Source organism: Myotis lucifugus, unplaced genomic scaffold (assembly GCF_000147115.1).
Source record: "Myotis lucifugus unplaced genomic scaffold, Myoluc2.0 scaffold_6, whole genome shotgun sequence".
Lineage (NCBI taxonomy): Eukaryota > Metazoa > Chordata > Mammalia > Chiroptera > Vespertilionidae > Myotis > Myotis lucifugus.
Window position 1 is genome coordinate 17269480 of NW_005871054.1, and position 13485 is coordinate 17282964.

The following is a 13485-nucleotide window of genomic DNA, read 5'->3' on the forward strand; positions in this document are numbered from 1 at the left end:
CAGGGCCGTGTAATCACTGGGGATAGGAAAGCAGATTCTGAAATAGCCTTTTAGGAAGACTCTACTGAATGCATTCTAAAGAATTCATTGATATGCCACGCTCTGCTTTGGGCTTCTGTTGGTTTTTACTGGTGGTGTATATAAAATGCTAGCGGTGCCTCCAGCCCATCTGCTCTGTGCCCTAGCAGTGAACGACTGGCCTAGGAACCAGTTGTTGCAACATTTGCGAGAGCATCACATAGAACCATCACAGGAGGCTCCCTCAGCAGAGGGAAGCCATGTATCTTTGGAGGGAATGGAAGGTATGGACTTCTGCAGAAGCTGATGCCTAAATGCAAAAGGCAGGGAGCCTGGGCTAGAAGTCCCTCAGTCAACAGACTCCTACCACAGGCAGTGTGCCCGGATAGTTCTAAAAACGAGCGCATCGGGGCTGAAGTCTTTCTATAGCACTGATACTGCTTCTTTGGAGATGAGGGTTATTCAACTAGACTGTGAGGGGAAGTGGCCTGCCTTGCTGCAGCATCCTGGGCCTCGAGGATAAAGGGGCTGGTGAGTATAGGAATAGTGTTTGACCTTCACATGTGCATGGCCTTTTCGGTCTGGGATTTATCCTAATGACCTTCAAGCCGAGAGGAGCCAACTGTGAGCTTCCCCTCATTAATGGACTCTCCAGTCCAGTAACATTTTCTCAGCACCCCCTAGCCTCCCTGGGGTGTAAACTACATGGTGGTTCTGGAAATAATCATGCTGATGTGGTGAGTCGTTTTAACTCCCCCAAAGGCCTCACCTTCACCCTCCCTGTTTACTTTAAGATTAACATGGTCAGGGTCTTCCTAGCACATTTCAGCTTTGCACCAAAAAGAGGAAGCCCTGAAGCAGGCATCTTACTGAAACATGGGATGGATGTTTTGCTTCTTAATTTGCAACAGGGGTTCTTGGCAAATGAGAGGCTAAGGTCAGAATTTCCCTTCCATCATCTCTTTGGCCGTGGGGCATTTCTGTTGCTTCTAGAAAGTGGAGAGAAAGAGGCCAGATTCCTTTACCCCTGGAGTCACTCTCACTCTTGTACTAGTAATTATGTTTCCTTTTGGTCATGTGATAAAGGAATGTGCATGAACAGCCAGATGAGCCAGGGTCACAGAGTGATTCCCACAACGTAGACGACGTGCAGGCAGCGTTTGTCAGTGATGTGTCCCCATAGGTGTTTTTCCTGGTCTGCACTTGCACGTGTGCTTAGGTTGTGGGACTTTATAATCTCTTGCTGTCATAATGGTAGGCTGCCTGACATACTTAGCATCTATCTAATACTCCCCTCCAGCCTTACGGTCTCACCAGGGAATTTTAGTAGGTCATTAGGGCTTCCTTCCTTCTCCGTTTCCTGATCCAGGGAATTCCAAATAAAATTGAGCCCATTGCTCACTTTCTTGCCCTTGCCTTTCACAGAAGAATGTGACGACAAGCAGCCGCTGACCAGCAAAGAGGAAGAGGAGAGGCGCATTGCAGAAATGGGGCGCCCCATCCTGGGAGAACACACCAAGCTGGAAGTGATCATCGAGGAATCCTATGAATTCAAGGTATGCTCACCCACACCGCCCACCCAGGAGGCTAGGGCCATCCTGGGATCAAAGTTTCATATGTCAGATCCACCTGGAAAGAGAGGCAGATGTAATTTCAGGAACTTGCTCACTAACTGAGAGACCTTCACAGTGGAAGTGGAATTACACAGTTAGTAGGGAATCAAGAGTTCCCAGGAACCAAACAGCATCAGAACCAGGACTCCGTGGGTGGCATCTGTCAAAGGGTCAGAGGTGGCCCAAAGGGAGGGCTTCGTCTGTGAAAGTAGCAAGGAAAGAAGCAAAGGTAGATTCCAGGAGCGTGTTATGTGTGGAGGAAACCAAGGTCTATTTGAAAAAGCTAATAAATCTACTAGAAGAAAAGCAATCACACCGAAATTTAGGTGGCTTTTGTTAGGTACTGAAAATTAGGAGGCTTCTGTTTTGGAGGGGAGATGGTAAGCTCTCCCTATGGAACATCCCATCGACCAACGCCCATGGATATTTAGTCATCCTCTTAAGGTCCCAGGACATTTTAGCACACTCAACATACTGAAGGTATAAGCCTGTGACCAGAGAGCTCATCATCGTGCTGATAAAATCAAATTCCCAGTTCTCTAGATCAGTGGTCGGCAAACTCATTAGTCAACAGAGCCAAATATCAACAGTACAACGATTGAAATTTCTTTTGAGAGCCAAATTTTTTAAAGTTAAAACTATATAGGTAGGTACATTGTTATTAACTTAATTAGGGTACTCCTAAGCCTTAGGAAGAGCCACACTCAAGAAGAGCCACACTCAAGAGGCCAAAGAGCCTCATGTGGCTCGCGAGCCGCAGTTTGCCGACCACGGCTCTAGATAAGTTATTTTGTAGAAGTTAAACAAATAGGCCTTAGGGTGAGCTTAGGACTTTGAGGCCCAAGTTCCTATTCATTCTTAGCTACTCCCTCTGTCCTTAGCCCACCTCCCATCCCGGCTCACTCACATCACCCTAACATCTGAGAAGACTCTAGCAGAGCCACACTTAGTTCTGTGGGGGGATGAGGAGAGCATGAAAAGGAGCAGCCTTTCTCTGGCTTTCCAGAACTGCAAATCCAGAGCACAGCAGTATTTTCTCCACTTGTTTTTCTTTCTTTTTTTTTTAATTGATTTCAAAGAGGAACAGAGAGAGAGAGAAACATCAATGATGAGAGGGAATCATTGATCAGCTGCATCCTGCATGCCCTCTACTGGGGATCAAGCCTGCAACCTGGGCATGTGCCCTGCCTGGGAATCAAACCATGACCTCCTTGTTCATAGGTCAACTGTCAACCACTGAGCCATGCCAGCCGGGCTCCACTTGTTTTTCAAAAGCAGACTCTGCTCCTGTTGGGAAACCAGAATGAGGGGAGAATCAGGCCACCAACATAGAAGCCTCAGTGTTTTATCTGGATTCTTTGTCGTCGTGGCCTCTTTTCCTTTAGCAGGGCCCATTAAGTTTTTTTGTTGTTGTTTGTTGTTGTTGTTATTTAGTTCACAAATTGAGGTGACTTAGAGAAGACAGGTAGAGAGTAAAAATGCTTTTGCAATTAAAGTGGAATTTTTAAAAGATAAAAATGCAATTAAACTTTCCCCTTCAAGTAAATGAAAAATCTCTTAACTTTGCTTTCACTCATTCCCCTAGAAAGAGCAAGTAGGGGTCAATTCCAAGATCAGTGCTTTCTAGGCAGACCCTGACCATCAGAGCTCACCTGTTGTTTGGTCTGAAACATGACTGGTGCACACAAGCTCCCTGTAAGTCCAGAGTACAGATATTTCAGACCATCTAATTCCATGGACCAGACTGTCCAGATGTGTCCAACCTCACTCTTCCTCATGCACCTTCTTTTATGTGGAATCAGAGTGTCTGGTGCCACTTGCTGCAGCAGAGACTCTCTGGCTTGGCATTTCTTGTCTCCCACCCCTCCCCGGCCACTGATGGGGAACTGTGTGTTCGCTCCCTTATACCACACAACCCCCAACCTTCCCCTTCCATGTACCAGGACAAGGAAGAGCAATCACAGTGCCTTCCTGTAGGAAGTGTTAGGTTGGGTTGGGTATGGTAGGGCAGTCTTTCAGAGAGCAATGCTTTCTTGAGTCCAAAGCTCTCCCTGGTAACCACCCTATTGATCTGAGCATTTAAGAGTCCTCCAAATCTGTTTACATAAATCTAGTTGTTTGGGGCACTTATCTTCCTAGAATAGTTTCCATAGACTATTTCCTTCCTCCTGTCTCCTCAGAGTTCATCAGTACAGTTACTGTTATCAGTAAAGGGTAACTTGGGGTCATTTTTCTCAAGTGCCCTCAAGTATCAATTTTGATATTATATTATCCCCTTAAGAAATTTATTTTTCTAGACCATGGCTATTTTAAAGAACTTGTTTAAATGTCTCAGAACTGCATTAAAGTCCCACATCCGGGTGACACCTTACAATTCCCACTGGGTTCTTCTTTACTTGTGACTGAGGGCTTGACTTTCCTAAGACCCATTGCTGAAGGTGAGGTTATAGCAGCCGCTTACAAGGCAGTGAAGGGTTCGTCACTGACATATAGGAAATCTCCAGGTAAGCATAGACGGCATTACCCCAAGTTCAAGTGTCTGAGCTTCAGATTCATCTCATTCCTTCAGTCTCCTCCCATGGTCAAAGTAGGACACATATTCAAATTAAGTCCTAGGAAGAACCCAAGCTATCCCATAGTCCCCCAGGGTTAACATGAACTAAAAGTTTATAATCCTGAGTATTACATATTTATAAATTTTAAGTTTATTCTAAAACTTAGTTCTTTAGAGATATTTCTTGAGGCAAGTCAGCATTCAACTGTTGGACCAATTTATCTGTTCAACTGTTTATCTCCAGGTGATAAACATGAAATTCTCTGGCGAGATCTGCCTCAAGTTTCCATTACATTTAGGAAAAATCAAGGTCATTTCTTGTTTCATTCTACACAGAAGTCTGAATTGGCATCAACCAAGACACTCAGAGTGCTTGATGAAATGTGGCTGAGTTGAGAGAGAAAAGCCAGATGCTTGCCACGCACTTAAGTTGTGGTGGCCAAGAGCAGTGATGGCTATAGCTACTCTCTGGAGCACTAGCAGTTCTAGACACAAGGCCTGAGGCCGAAAGGTCACCACCCTAAGAACAAACAAGCTAGCCAAGAATGGTGTTGGCAACCCAGAGTGGGCCAGTTGGAGATGGGCCCTCTCATGTTATCGCAGTATTTCAAGTCAGTTCAAAAGACTCTTGTTGAACTAACACACTTGACATTCTGATTTAGCTTTGGTCTCTAGACAGGCCCCTCGGATCGCTTTTTTTTTTTTTACCCCCATTTAGCTGATAACGTGCTCTCTCTCTCAATTCAGGTACACTTCATTAAATGTGTACAGAGTTTGACCTGAGACAAATAATACATGTTTCAGCCTCTTTGCAATTAGTGGGAATTCGAGGATGCTCTGGCAGTAAGGGTGTGGGGGTAGACTAGTCGAGGTGGTGGTCCCCCTGGAAGAGCAGCCTCGTATCCTGGACGTGACCCTGCTCCCTGTAGTGGCTGTGATGTGGTAGTGCTTTGGGTGCATCTGCTTACTTAGTATTCTTGCAAATGCTTGGCTGCTCCTCTTGTTACATTAAGTGACAATTAACTACAAAGTGCTAATTGTAAAAACCAAGTGTTTCAAAAAGGTGGAAAGAAAAATAAGAGGTTCAGTGTTAGTAAAGCAGGGAGGATTCAAGGTAAATAGCGATGTGCCCTAAACTCTATGCATTGACCTCTTCTCGACATGTTTGCAATAGGAGAAGAATGAGAGTGAATTCTCTGACAGCCACCAGGCTGACAAAATCAGGAGCCAGAGAAAAATCCATTTATGGATGATCCTACAGCAGCAATTTGGAGGTTCTGCTGTCTGGCTGCAATGTATTGATAAACAAAAGTACAAGAACAGTTTCTAGTTTATAATCCACCTGCCAATTCCGGTATTCACAGATATGTAACTGCTGAGCAGGACGTATGTGAATTCAGTTGCAGACAGCACACTATAGATAAAGCCAGTCGAGAAACAAGTTCATAAAGCATTTAGGGGGAGAGGGGTGGGCTTTTGCAACATCTGCTCTTCTGAGCGCCGAGACCATTCCTCATTGGCCACTTAGGCGGTGAAGGAGGCTCGTATTCGCTATGAAGAACAAGTTTCCCTTTCAGCATGTTTCCAAGTAAGGACTATGCCTGTTTGCATAATCATCACAGTGTTTGATGTCAATGCTGTTGTTCTGAGCCTAACATCTGCTACCCTTTATATAACTCTGGGGTTTCAAAATCATCAAGGTCTTAGCTTTTCCAAGGCCTTAACTAACCCAGCAGTTATTATCTTATCCTTTTCAACCTTTCTAGAGCACCGTGGACAAACTTATTAAGAAGACAAACCTCGCCCTGGTGGTCGGGACGAACAGCTGGAGAGAGCAGTTCATTGAAGCGATCACTGTCAGTGCCGGTGAGTGCCTCTCTCTGCATGTTATAAATTCTAACGACCAAACTGTGCTTTCTTTCTCTTCTGTGACCACCGGTCTACGTCAAAGTACCCAAGAACTTCCGTGATGAAAATTGAAAGAGAAATGCATGTACTGGTAGCATACATGCACGTTTGGGGGACTAATTTAGACTTTCTAGGTGAAGCAAATGTCCTCAAACGTGACAGTCTTCTTCATCTACGTTGCTCCCTTCTCCCTGGAAATAGACCTGATACATGTAGAGCCTTTTGGGTCTCTCGGGTAGCCAATCACCAAGCTTTGTCTGGAAAAATCCCTGAAAGCGGAAGTGGTCAACTGAAGGTCACAAAGGAAACAGCAAGCTCCTAGGTGGGCCAGGCTGACGTGTCCTCACTTCCCCACCACCGTCTGCGTCATTTTACACTCTCTCCAACCATGCCTCACCAATAGGTGTCTGCACCGGCACTAGACGTGCAAATAGAATCACATTCTCTTTCTTCCAGTATAAGCGAAGTGCAGAGTTTTATTTAGGAAAACCCTACAAAATGAATTGTTTTGCCAACCAAGGAGCCAGAGACCTGAGGGACTTAAATATAGAAAGAAGTGTCCCTTTCCTGGGACACTTGTCGTGTGTGCTCGTATAAAGACAGAGCACAGTCCCTCTCACAGACTCTGAAAGCAGCAGTTCAGTGGGACTGTTTTTTTCCAGTTCTTCTGCTCCAGCTCCACTAGATTTTTTCTCTTTAGAGATCCCTGCAGGCTCAGCTTCTACTGTTCCAGCTCATGAACAAAGCTGGGCTTTTCTAAGTAGTAATTCCCAAACTGTAAAATATGGAAACTGCATCCCCAGCAGTTGGGCTATGACTTCTAACACAGCCCCCTCTTCCCAAGCTGCCACAGAATCACTCGACAGATCTCCCAAGTGCTGTGGGCACGGGGTGGTAAAGATTTGTGTGCCTGTTTATGATTAGTGCTGTTTATAATCACACTGTCGTTTCTTGCGATTGAGTATACAATGGAGACTTACGAATATTAAATGCAGAGTAATTGCTTAGGAGAGTAGATTTGGAATTTACATGTAAACTCTGATAGGTGGAAGGGGAACCTCCTTGGCATTTGGGCTGCGATAACAAAATACCATAGACTGGGTGGCTTATACTAAACAACAGACATTTATTTCTCACAGTTTTAGAGGCTGGGAAAGCCAAGATCAAGGTACTGGCAGTGCTGGTGTCTGGCGAGAACCCTCTTTCTAGTTCATAAATAATTATCTTCTCTATGTGTCTGCACAGGGGGGAAGGGGTGAGGAAGCTCTTGAATCTCTTTTACAAGAGCATTCATCCCATTCGTGAGGGATTTGCCCATCTTCGAAAACCTTTACCTCCAAAGACCGTCATGTTGGGAAGAAGGTTTCAGCATAGGAATTTGGGTGGGACACACAGGTGCATTCTATAGCACTCCCTCATTATGGCTTATGTTTTCTATAAGTCTAAGATTAGTATCTGAGGCATGAACTGTACTCTCTCTTCACAGAGAGAAAAACCAAAAGGACAAAGACAACTTGAATAAGAAACTGTTGGCGAGGCCAATGGTAGAAGATGTAAAAAATAACCCAATTATTTTATTGTGGACTTTGACACATCAGATTTGAAATATCAAAAGCAACCTAAGTCTTAATGCACCATTACCAGTAGTTTCCAGGTTTCCTTTGACTGAAGCTATAGGAGCATCTGTATAATGGTCATGTGCTGGACATGATCCATTTGTTTTTCTATATGTCAATCATTGTTCTTGGTGTGAGGAATATGACAGTGAATGAAACAGGCAAATACCCCTGCCCTAATGGAGCTTACATTCATACAGCAAATAAGTAAAATATGTATGTTATGTAGGATATTCTTCATGACAACAATAAGGCTATGGAGAGAGACAGGAAGTGTGTGTATGAGCTGCATTGGACAGTGGCCAGGAAGACACTGTAATAGACACATCAATACCGGATTTGTTTTTCTAATAATGGAGTGGTTTTGTGTTGATTCATTCACACATTTTTTGTAACTCTCAGGGACCAGGGTAAACGTTTTATGACCCCTCTCTGGCAATGGGAAAGGGTTGATTTAAACAGTGAAAGATTGTGCTGCAAACCTGGCCAAAGTTGTGTATTTGATCCTGGGCAGAGTAGGTATACAGAGAAACAACCATAAAGATGCTATACTTTCATATTTGAAAAGGGGAAGGTTTGGGCTTGCAAACATTTTTAGGTATTAGGTTGAATTAAGTCCTCTCAAAATCCCACGAAAGAGGTGTTAAGAGTATTCTTACCTCTAGAGGAGGAATCTGAGCCTCGGCTAGGCAGTACTGCTTTGCAACATAACTCAGAGCCCAGACCCACTAACGACTAGTCCAATGTGCTGCCCACTGCCCTTAAGAGGGAGAACTTTCAAAGTGAGAAAAGTGTTCCCACCTCTGTCTCATTGAATGACACTAGTCTTGTCACCTCTCCTGGTGCCTCTCGGGATGGGACTAACTTCTGCCCAGCTCCTTTTGTCATAGGCACCTCTCACCGGGTGTTACCGAACAGCCAGTGAGAGAGGCCTGTCCCCAACCTCGATCCTTGTCTTCTCATGTAAATAAATTTATACGAGAGACTGACTGCATTGGGAAAAGCCAATTTATTAAAGCTATTAAAGCATGCACCTTTATTGAAAAGGCAAAGCAAGCAAGCAAACCTATACATCTGGATTATGAAGCGCAGACGGGCTCTCAGCTAATCTGAAGATCAGGTCGGGTGGGGGTCTGAGGGGTTATATACCCTCCTGTCTATATGTTTAAAAATTCCTTTGCTGCATAATTTGATACAGATTGATTCTCAAGATTCCCCCCTCCCTCTTTTTTTTACTTTGTTGTGGACTTCCCAGAATTTATGAGAAGCCCCGGCAACTCTGTCATGCCAAGCCTTGACACTGCTGGCTTCTCTGCTTAGGGAGTAAAACTGTCCTGTTTCCTTCCCCCTTAGCTTCTCCCTTTCTGCATTCTCTCATTAGGGAAGTTTTTTTGTAACCATTTGCTCTCCTGTCCTTGGCTGGAGGAGATAATGGCTGGTTAGTTACAAGCTGGCTGCAAATTGCTCACACTATTTGGCCTTGTTCTAACATTCCTGTCTCAGTTTCCCTATTCCTCCTGCCCTGGAATCCTATAACACTTTGAAGAAATGTTAATGAATGAAATGCAAAACCTCTCAAGTATTCTTATGCATCATATTGGGTTTTTATGCTCTTAAATGACTGCTGGAGAGTAAGACAAAATTGCTTAGAAATTTGCAGGTTTCAGGGTAAATTGACCTGATTTACAATTTTTGAGACCGAATACCAGGAAAGCAAACCCGTATTTTACAGGCACTCAATTACCTGAATGACAGAAAGCTCAGTGTTTGTCTTTAAGATTAAAATTAAGCATCTAAAGAATGTTAATTTTCTTAGGCTGTTAAGTGGAAAATAAAATTGGTAAAGCAGCATTTATTAAAAACAGACTTTGATTGGATTTAAGATTTCATGGCTAAATAGTTGCGAATCAGAAAGATTTGCCTTATTAAAAATATGGAATTGCTTTGCAGTGGCTCTACTGAGAGCGTTTCCCTATGCAATTTTCTGTGCAAAATTAAGTCTATATATCTTGCTAAACAAAAATAATAATTGTGTAAGTAGGAGTTTGCCTCTGTTTCTCACTGATTATATTTAAACTAGTTTCAAGGTAGACCCCTGGCAGTCTTTTTATTCCCCTTCTTTCCCTGAATTTCATAGCTTAGTCGCTGGGCCTCCTATGACCATCATGTGTCTGTGAACCAAGTTCTTACTGTTCAATATTTGAAGACTGAAAGGATTTATGAGACTCCAGAGATTAGGTAAGGATGAAGCAGTCAGGGCCCAGTGGTCCTCCCATCATTTCCTGCTGGAGTTACCAGGAGCAGTGGCTGCCGCAGTTGCCTGGCTGTCAGAAACTTTCAAGGCAGCCCAGCATCCCCACCAGGTCGGCTGACGATGTGTCGGCAGAGAAATGGATGTCTAAGCAAAGCTCGCATGCACTGCACGTCCAGTGTGAATTTCCCCAGGGCCTCCTTCTTCTTATTGCCTCTGCCGGGACAGAAGGGAGGGTTGGCTTTAAGAAATTACGTACCAGCTAGGACCCAAGGGAGCACTGGGGTGTCCAGGAGAAGGGCAGACATCAGCTGGGGAAAGAGAACCAGATGCCAATGCCAATCCCACAACTGCCGCATTGCTGAGCTTTACCACAGCCGTGGGCTGCGGTGAGGTGAGCGGGAGGGCCATGGCAAGCCTGGCTTTGGAGGCAGATGTGGGTTTGTGGCCCAGACCTCCAGAAACCCTCTGGGTGACTCTGGGCAGCTTACTTCACCTCTAAATCTCAGTTCCCTCAGGAGAAAGTGACCACTGCTCCTCGCTCATGGGGGTGCTATAAGGATGCATCAATCACAAAGGCTGTCTATACTTTTGGAGACCACACTTGGTCGTTGTGAGGCAAATCATACTGAAGATCCTAAAATAAAATACAACTACCTGATGTGTAAATGAAGTCAAATCAATTTAATTACTAAAATTTCTAAAAGACTAAAGACATTGCTTGTCTGTTTAGCTTTATAGTGTCAGACATGTGGCTTTATATGTAAGAAAATGGAGATTCAGAAAATCAATGTAACTTGCTCAAAAAGTAACACTGGCCAATGGCAGTGCAGGGTCCGGATCAGCCCGGGATTCATTCCAGTGTGAGGAGAACGTCATTACTGAGGAGACACTCATTTCATGTGTCAACCTTGGGTCAGAGGAAAATCCCATTTAAGCAATTACAAGAATAATCCTGCTGGGTCAGGTTTGACAGGGCCTCCGTGTGACTATAGAACAGAGCCGGGGGGCGGGGGTGTTAGAGATTGGGAGTTTCCTTTCTGCCCTGTTTCCTTTGTGACTATAAAGATTCCTACATACACAGACATGCATGTTTGTGTGGAAACACACATGAACACACAAACATGTGTGCACACAGACACACACATAGATATGCTAGACACATGCAAATGGAGACATGCACATACATGCACCTTATATGGCATGCTACTTTATTCACTTGAATAACTGAGTTGCAGCATGAAATAGGAAGGTTTTTACTTCAATATTTAAGTCTCCTGAAGCCTCGTTCAGAGTCCCTCTGGGCAGTGATTTCAGTGTTTTTCTATTCATGGCACACATACTAGTAAACTAATTACTAAAATTCTGCAGCACATGAAAAATGTATTTTTGCCAATACGACAAAAAAAGTAGGTATAATTTTGATTCATTCACACCAAAAGGCTATTGCTGCCATTTTCTTATGTGACAATCTAAGGGAAAAGAGGTCAGTGCCCCTGACTAAATAGTCAGGTATTGCACGTTTTAACAATTCTTGCAGCGCACAGATTAAAATCGCTGCCTTAGGAAAAATGCCAGTGAGTTCCGTTCAGCACAAGGGAGGAGTTTGTTTGCTTCGGCCAGTGATGGCAAACCTATGACATGCGTGTCAGAGGTGACACACGAACTCATTTTTTTGGTTGATTTTTCTTTGTTAAATGGCATTTAAATAGATAAAATAAATATCAAAAATATGTCTTTGTTTTACTATGGTGGAAAATACCAAAAAATTTCTATATGTGACACGGCACCAGAGTTAAGTTAGGGTTTTTCAAAATGCTGACACGCCGAGCTCAAAGGTTCGCCATCACTGGCTTAGGCACATCCACAGGCTTCTCCTGCCTAGTAATTTATGATGTTCTTTCAGAAAGCCAGCACACTGCCCTCTGTTAACTGATAACTTTAAGTCTATAGCACTAAGAGTTTTTCTGAAATTCTTTTACTTTTGACAAAGATTTTACATGTCTCCCTAGTATTTATGGGCATCGTCACAATGAAGGAACATTCAAAAGTGGCAAAAAAAAAAAAAAGAAGAAGCTTTCTGTAGTCTTGGTTCTTACGAACTGTATAACCTTGCCAAAGTATTAAACATTTCTGAATTTTGGTTTTATCATCCTTGGAAGGAGAGGTTTGGACTAGGCAAGTCCTAAGACATTGTCCAACATTGGAATGTGGGGGCTCTTTCCATGGCTGTTAGAGTTCTACAACATCCCTGATGGCATTGAGCTTCATGGACCACACAGTTTTGGCAATGGGAAAGTACTTAATTTGGCAAACCACCTACCTGGCTTGATTAAATTAAATATTCAGCACAATAACAGTATGTAGCCATATCTATTCTCCTAGAAGGAAAGGGATGAGAAAATAGTCTTCAAATATAGGCTCCAAATACAGCCTAGGAAATATAGTCAATAATCCTATATAATAAAAGGCTAATATGCAAATCGACCAAACGGTGGAACGACTGGTCGCTATGATGCACACTGACTACCAGGGGCAGATGCTCAATGCAGGAGCTGCCCCCTGGTGGTCAGTGCACTCCCACGGGGGGAGGGCCACTCAGCCAGAAGCCAGGCTCATGGCTAGCGAGAGCAGCGGCAGTGGTGGGAGCCTCTCCCGCCTCCGCGGCAGCGCTAAGGATGTCTGACTGACAGCGTAGGCCCACAGGGAGCGGGCCTAAGCCATCAGTCAGACATCCCCTGAGGGCTCCCAGACTGCGAGAGGGCGCAGGCTGGGCTGAGGGGACCCCACTCCCTGCCGAGTGCACAAATTTTGTGCACCGGGCCTCTAGTACAAAATAATATTAAATGTAAACTGTAATTGAAAAAACATTTTTTTATAGTGTAGCCTCCAAGAAACTGAGATGATGACTTTGAAAAGATCTATTTTCTTCCTGCCCCGTGACTGGAGCTTGAATGCCCGTGGGACCCTCTACAGTAAAAAGGCAGACATTCAACACGAGGCCAGGCTGGTAGGTGCAGTTACCTGTCCTCACTCACTGTGCTTCACACTAGTTACAATCAAACATGTGACTTCAGCTAAATAAGAGTGAAGGACATGGTCTCCCAAGCCCTCCAAACAAAGATGGAAACTAGTTTTGTCACCAGTCTTTCATCCATGCACGCTCTGTGGAGTAATAAGTGGTCTCAATTAAACTGAATTACTTAATAGCAAAAGCTGTCAGCCCTAGGGTTCCCCCAGATAAATAATTCACTGGAAAGTACTGTCAACCTGAAGACTGATCCATTCCATAATCCTAAATAAGACATAATAAAAATGGCATCTCACATAAGTTCCAAGGGATTGCCATGCAAGGTGGTCTAAGCAGGTATCTTCCTAGCATTTCCTCTGTTACTGATCATCATTACTGAGGAGACACCCTCATCACTTAACATGTCCACCCTGGGTCATAGGAAAATCTCATTTAAGCAATTAAAAGAATAATCCTGCTGGGTCAGGTTTAAGAACCTCAGTGTGACTATAGGA

The 13485-nt window shown here is 44.0% G+C and overlaps 1 protein-coding gene across 1 annotated transcript in view; it reads left to right on the forward strand.

Annotated features, from left to right (window-relative positions):
• Positions 1 to 13485, forward strand: part of SLC8A1 (solute carrier family 8 member A1) — a 291574-nt gene that overhangs the window by 235714 nt on the left and 42375 nt on the right. Inside the window, 2 exon segments of the mRNA XM_023747435.1 lie at positions 1444 to 1574; positions 5952 to 6051. Coding sequence (XP_023603203.1) covers positions 1444 to 1574; positions 5952 to 6051 — 231 coding nt within the window.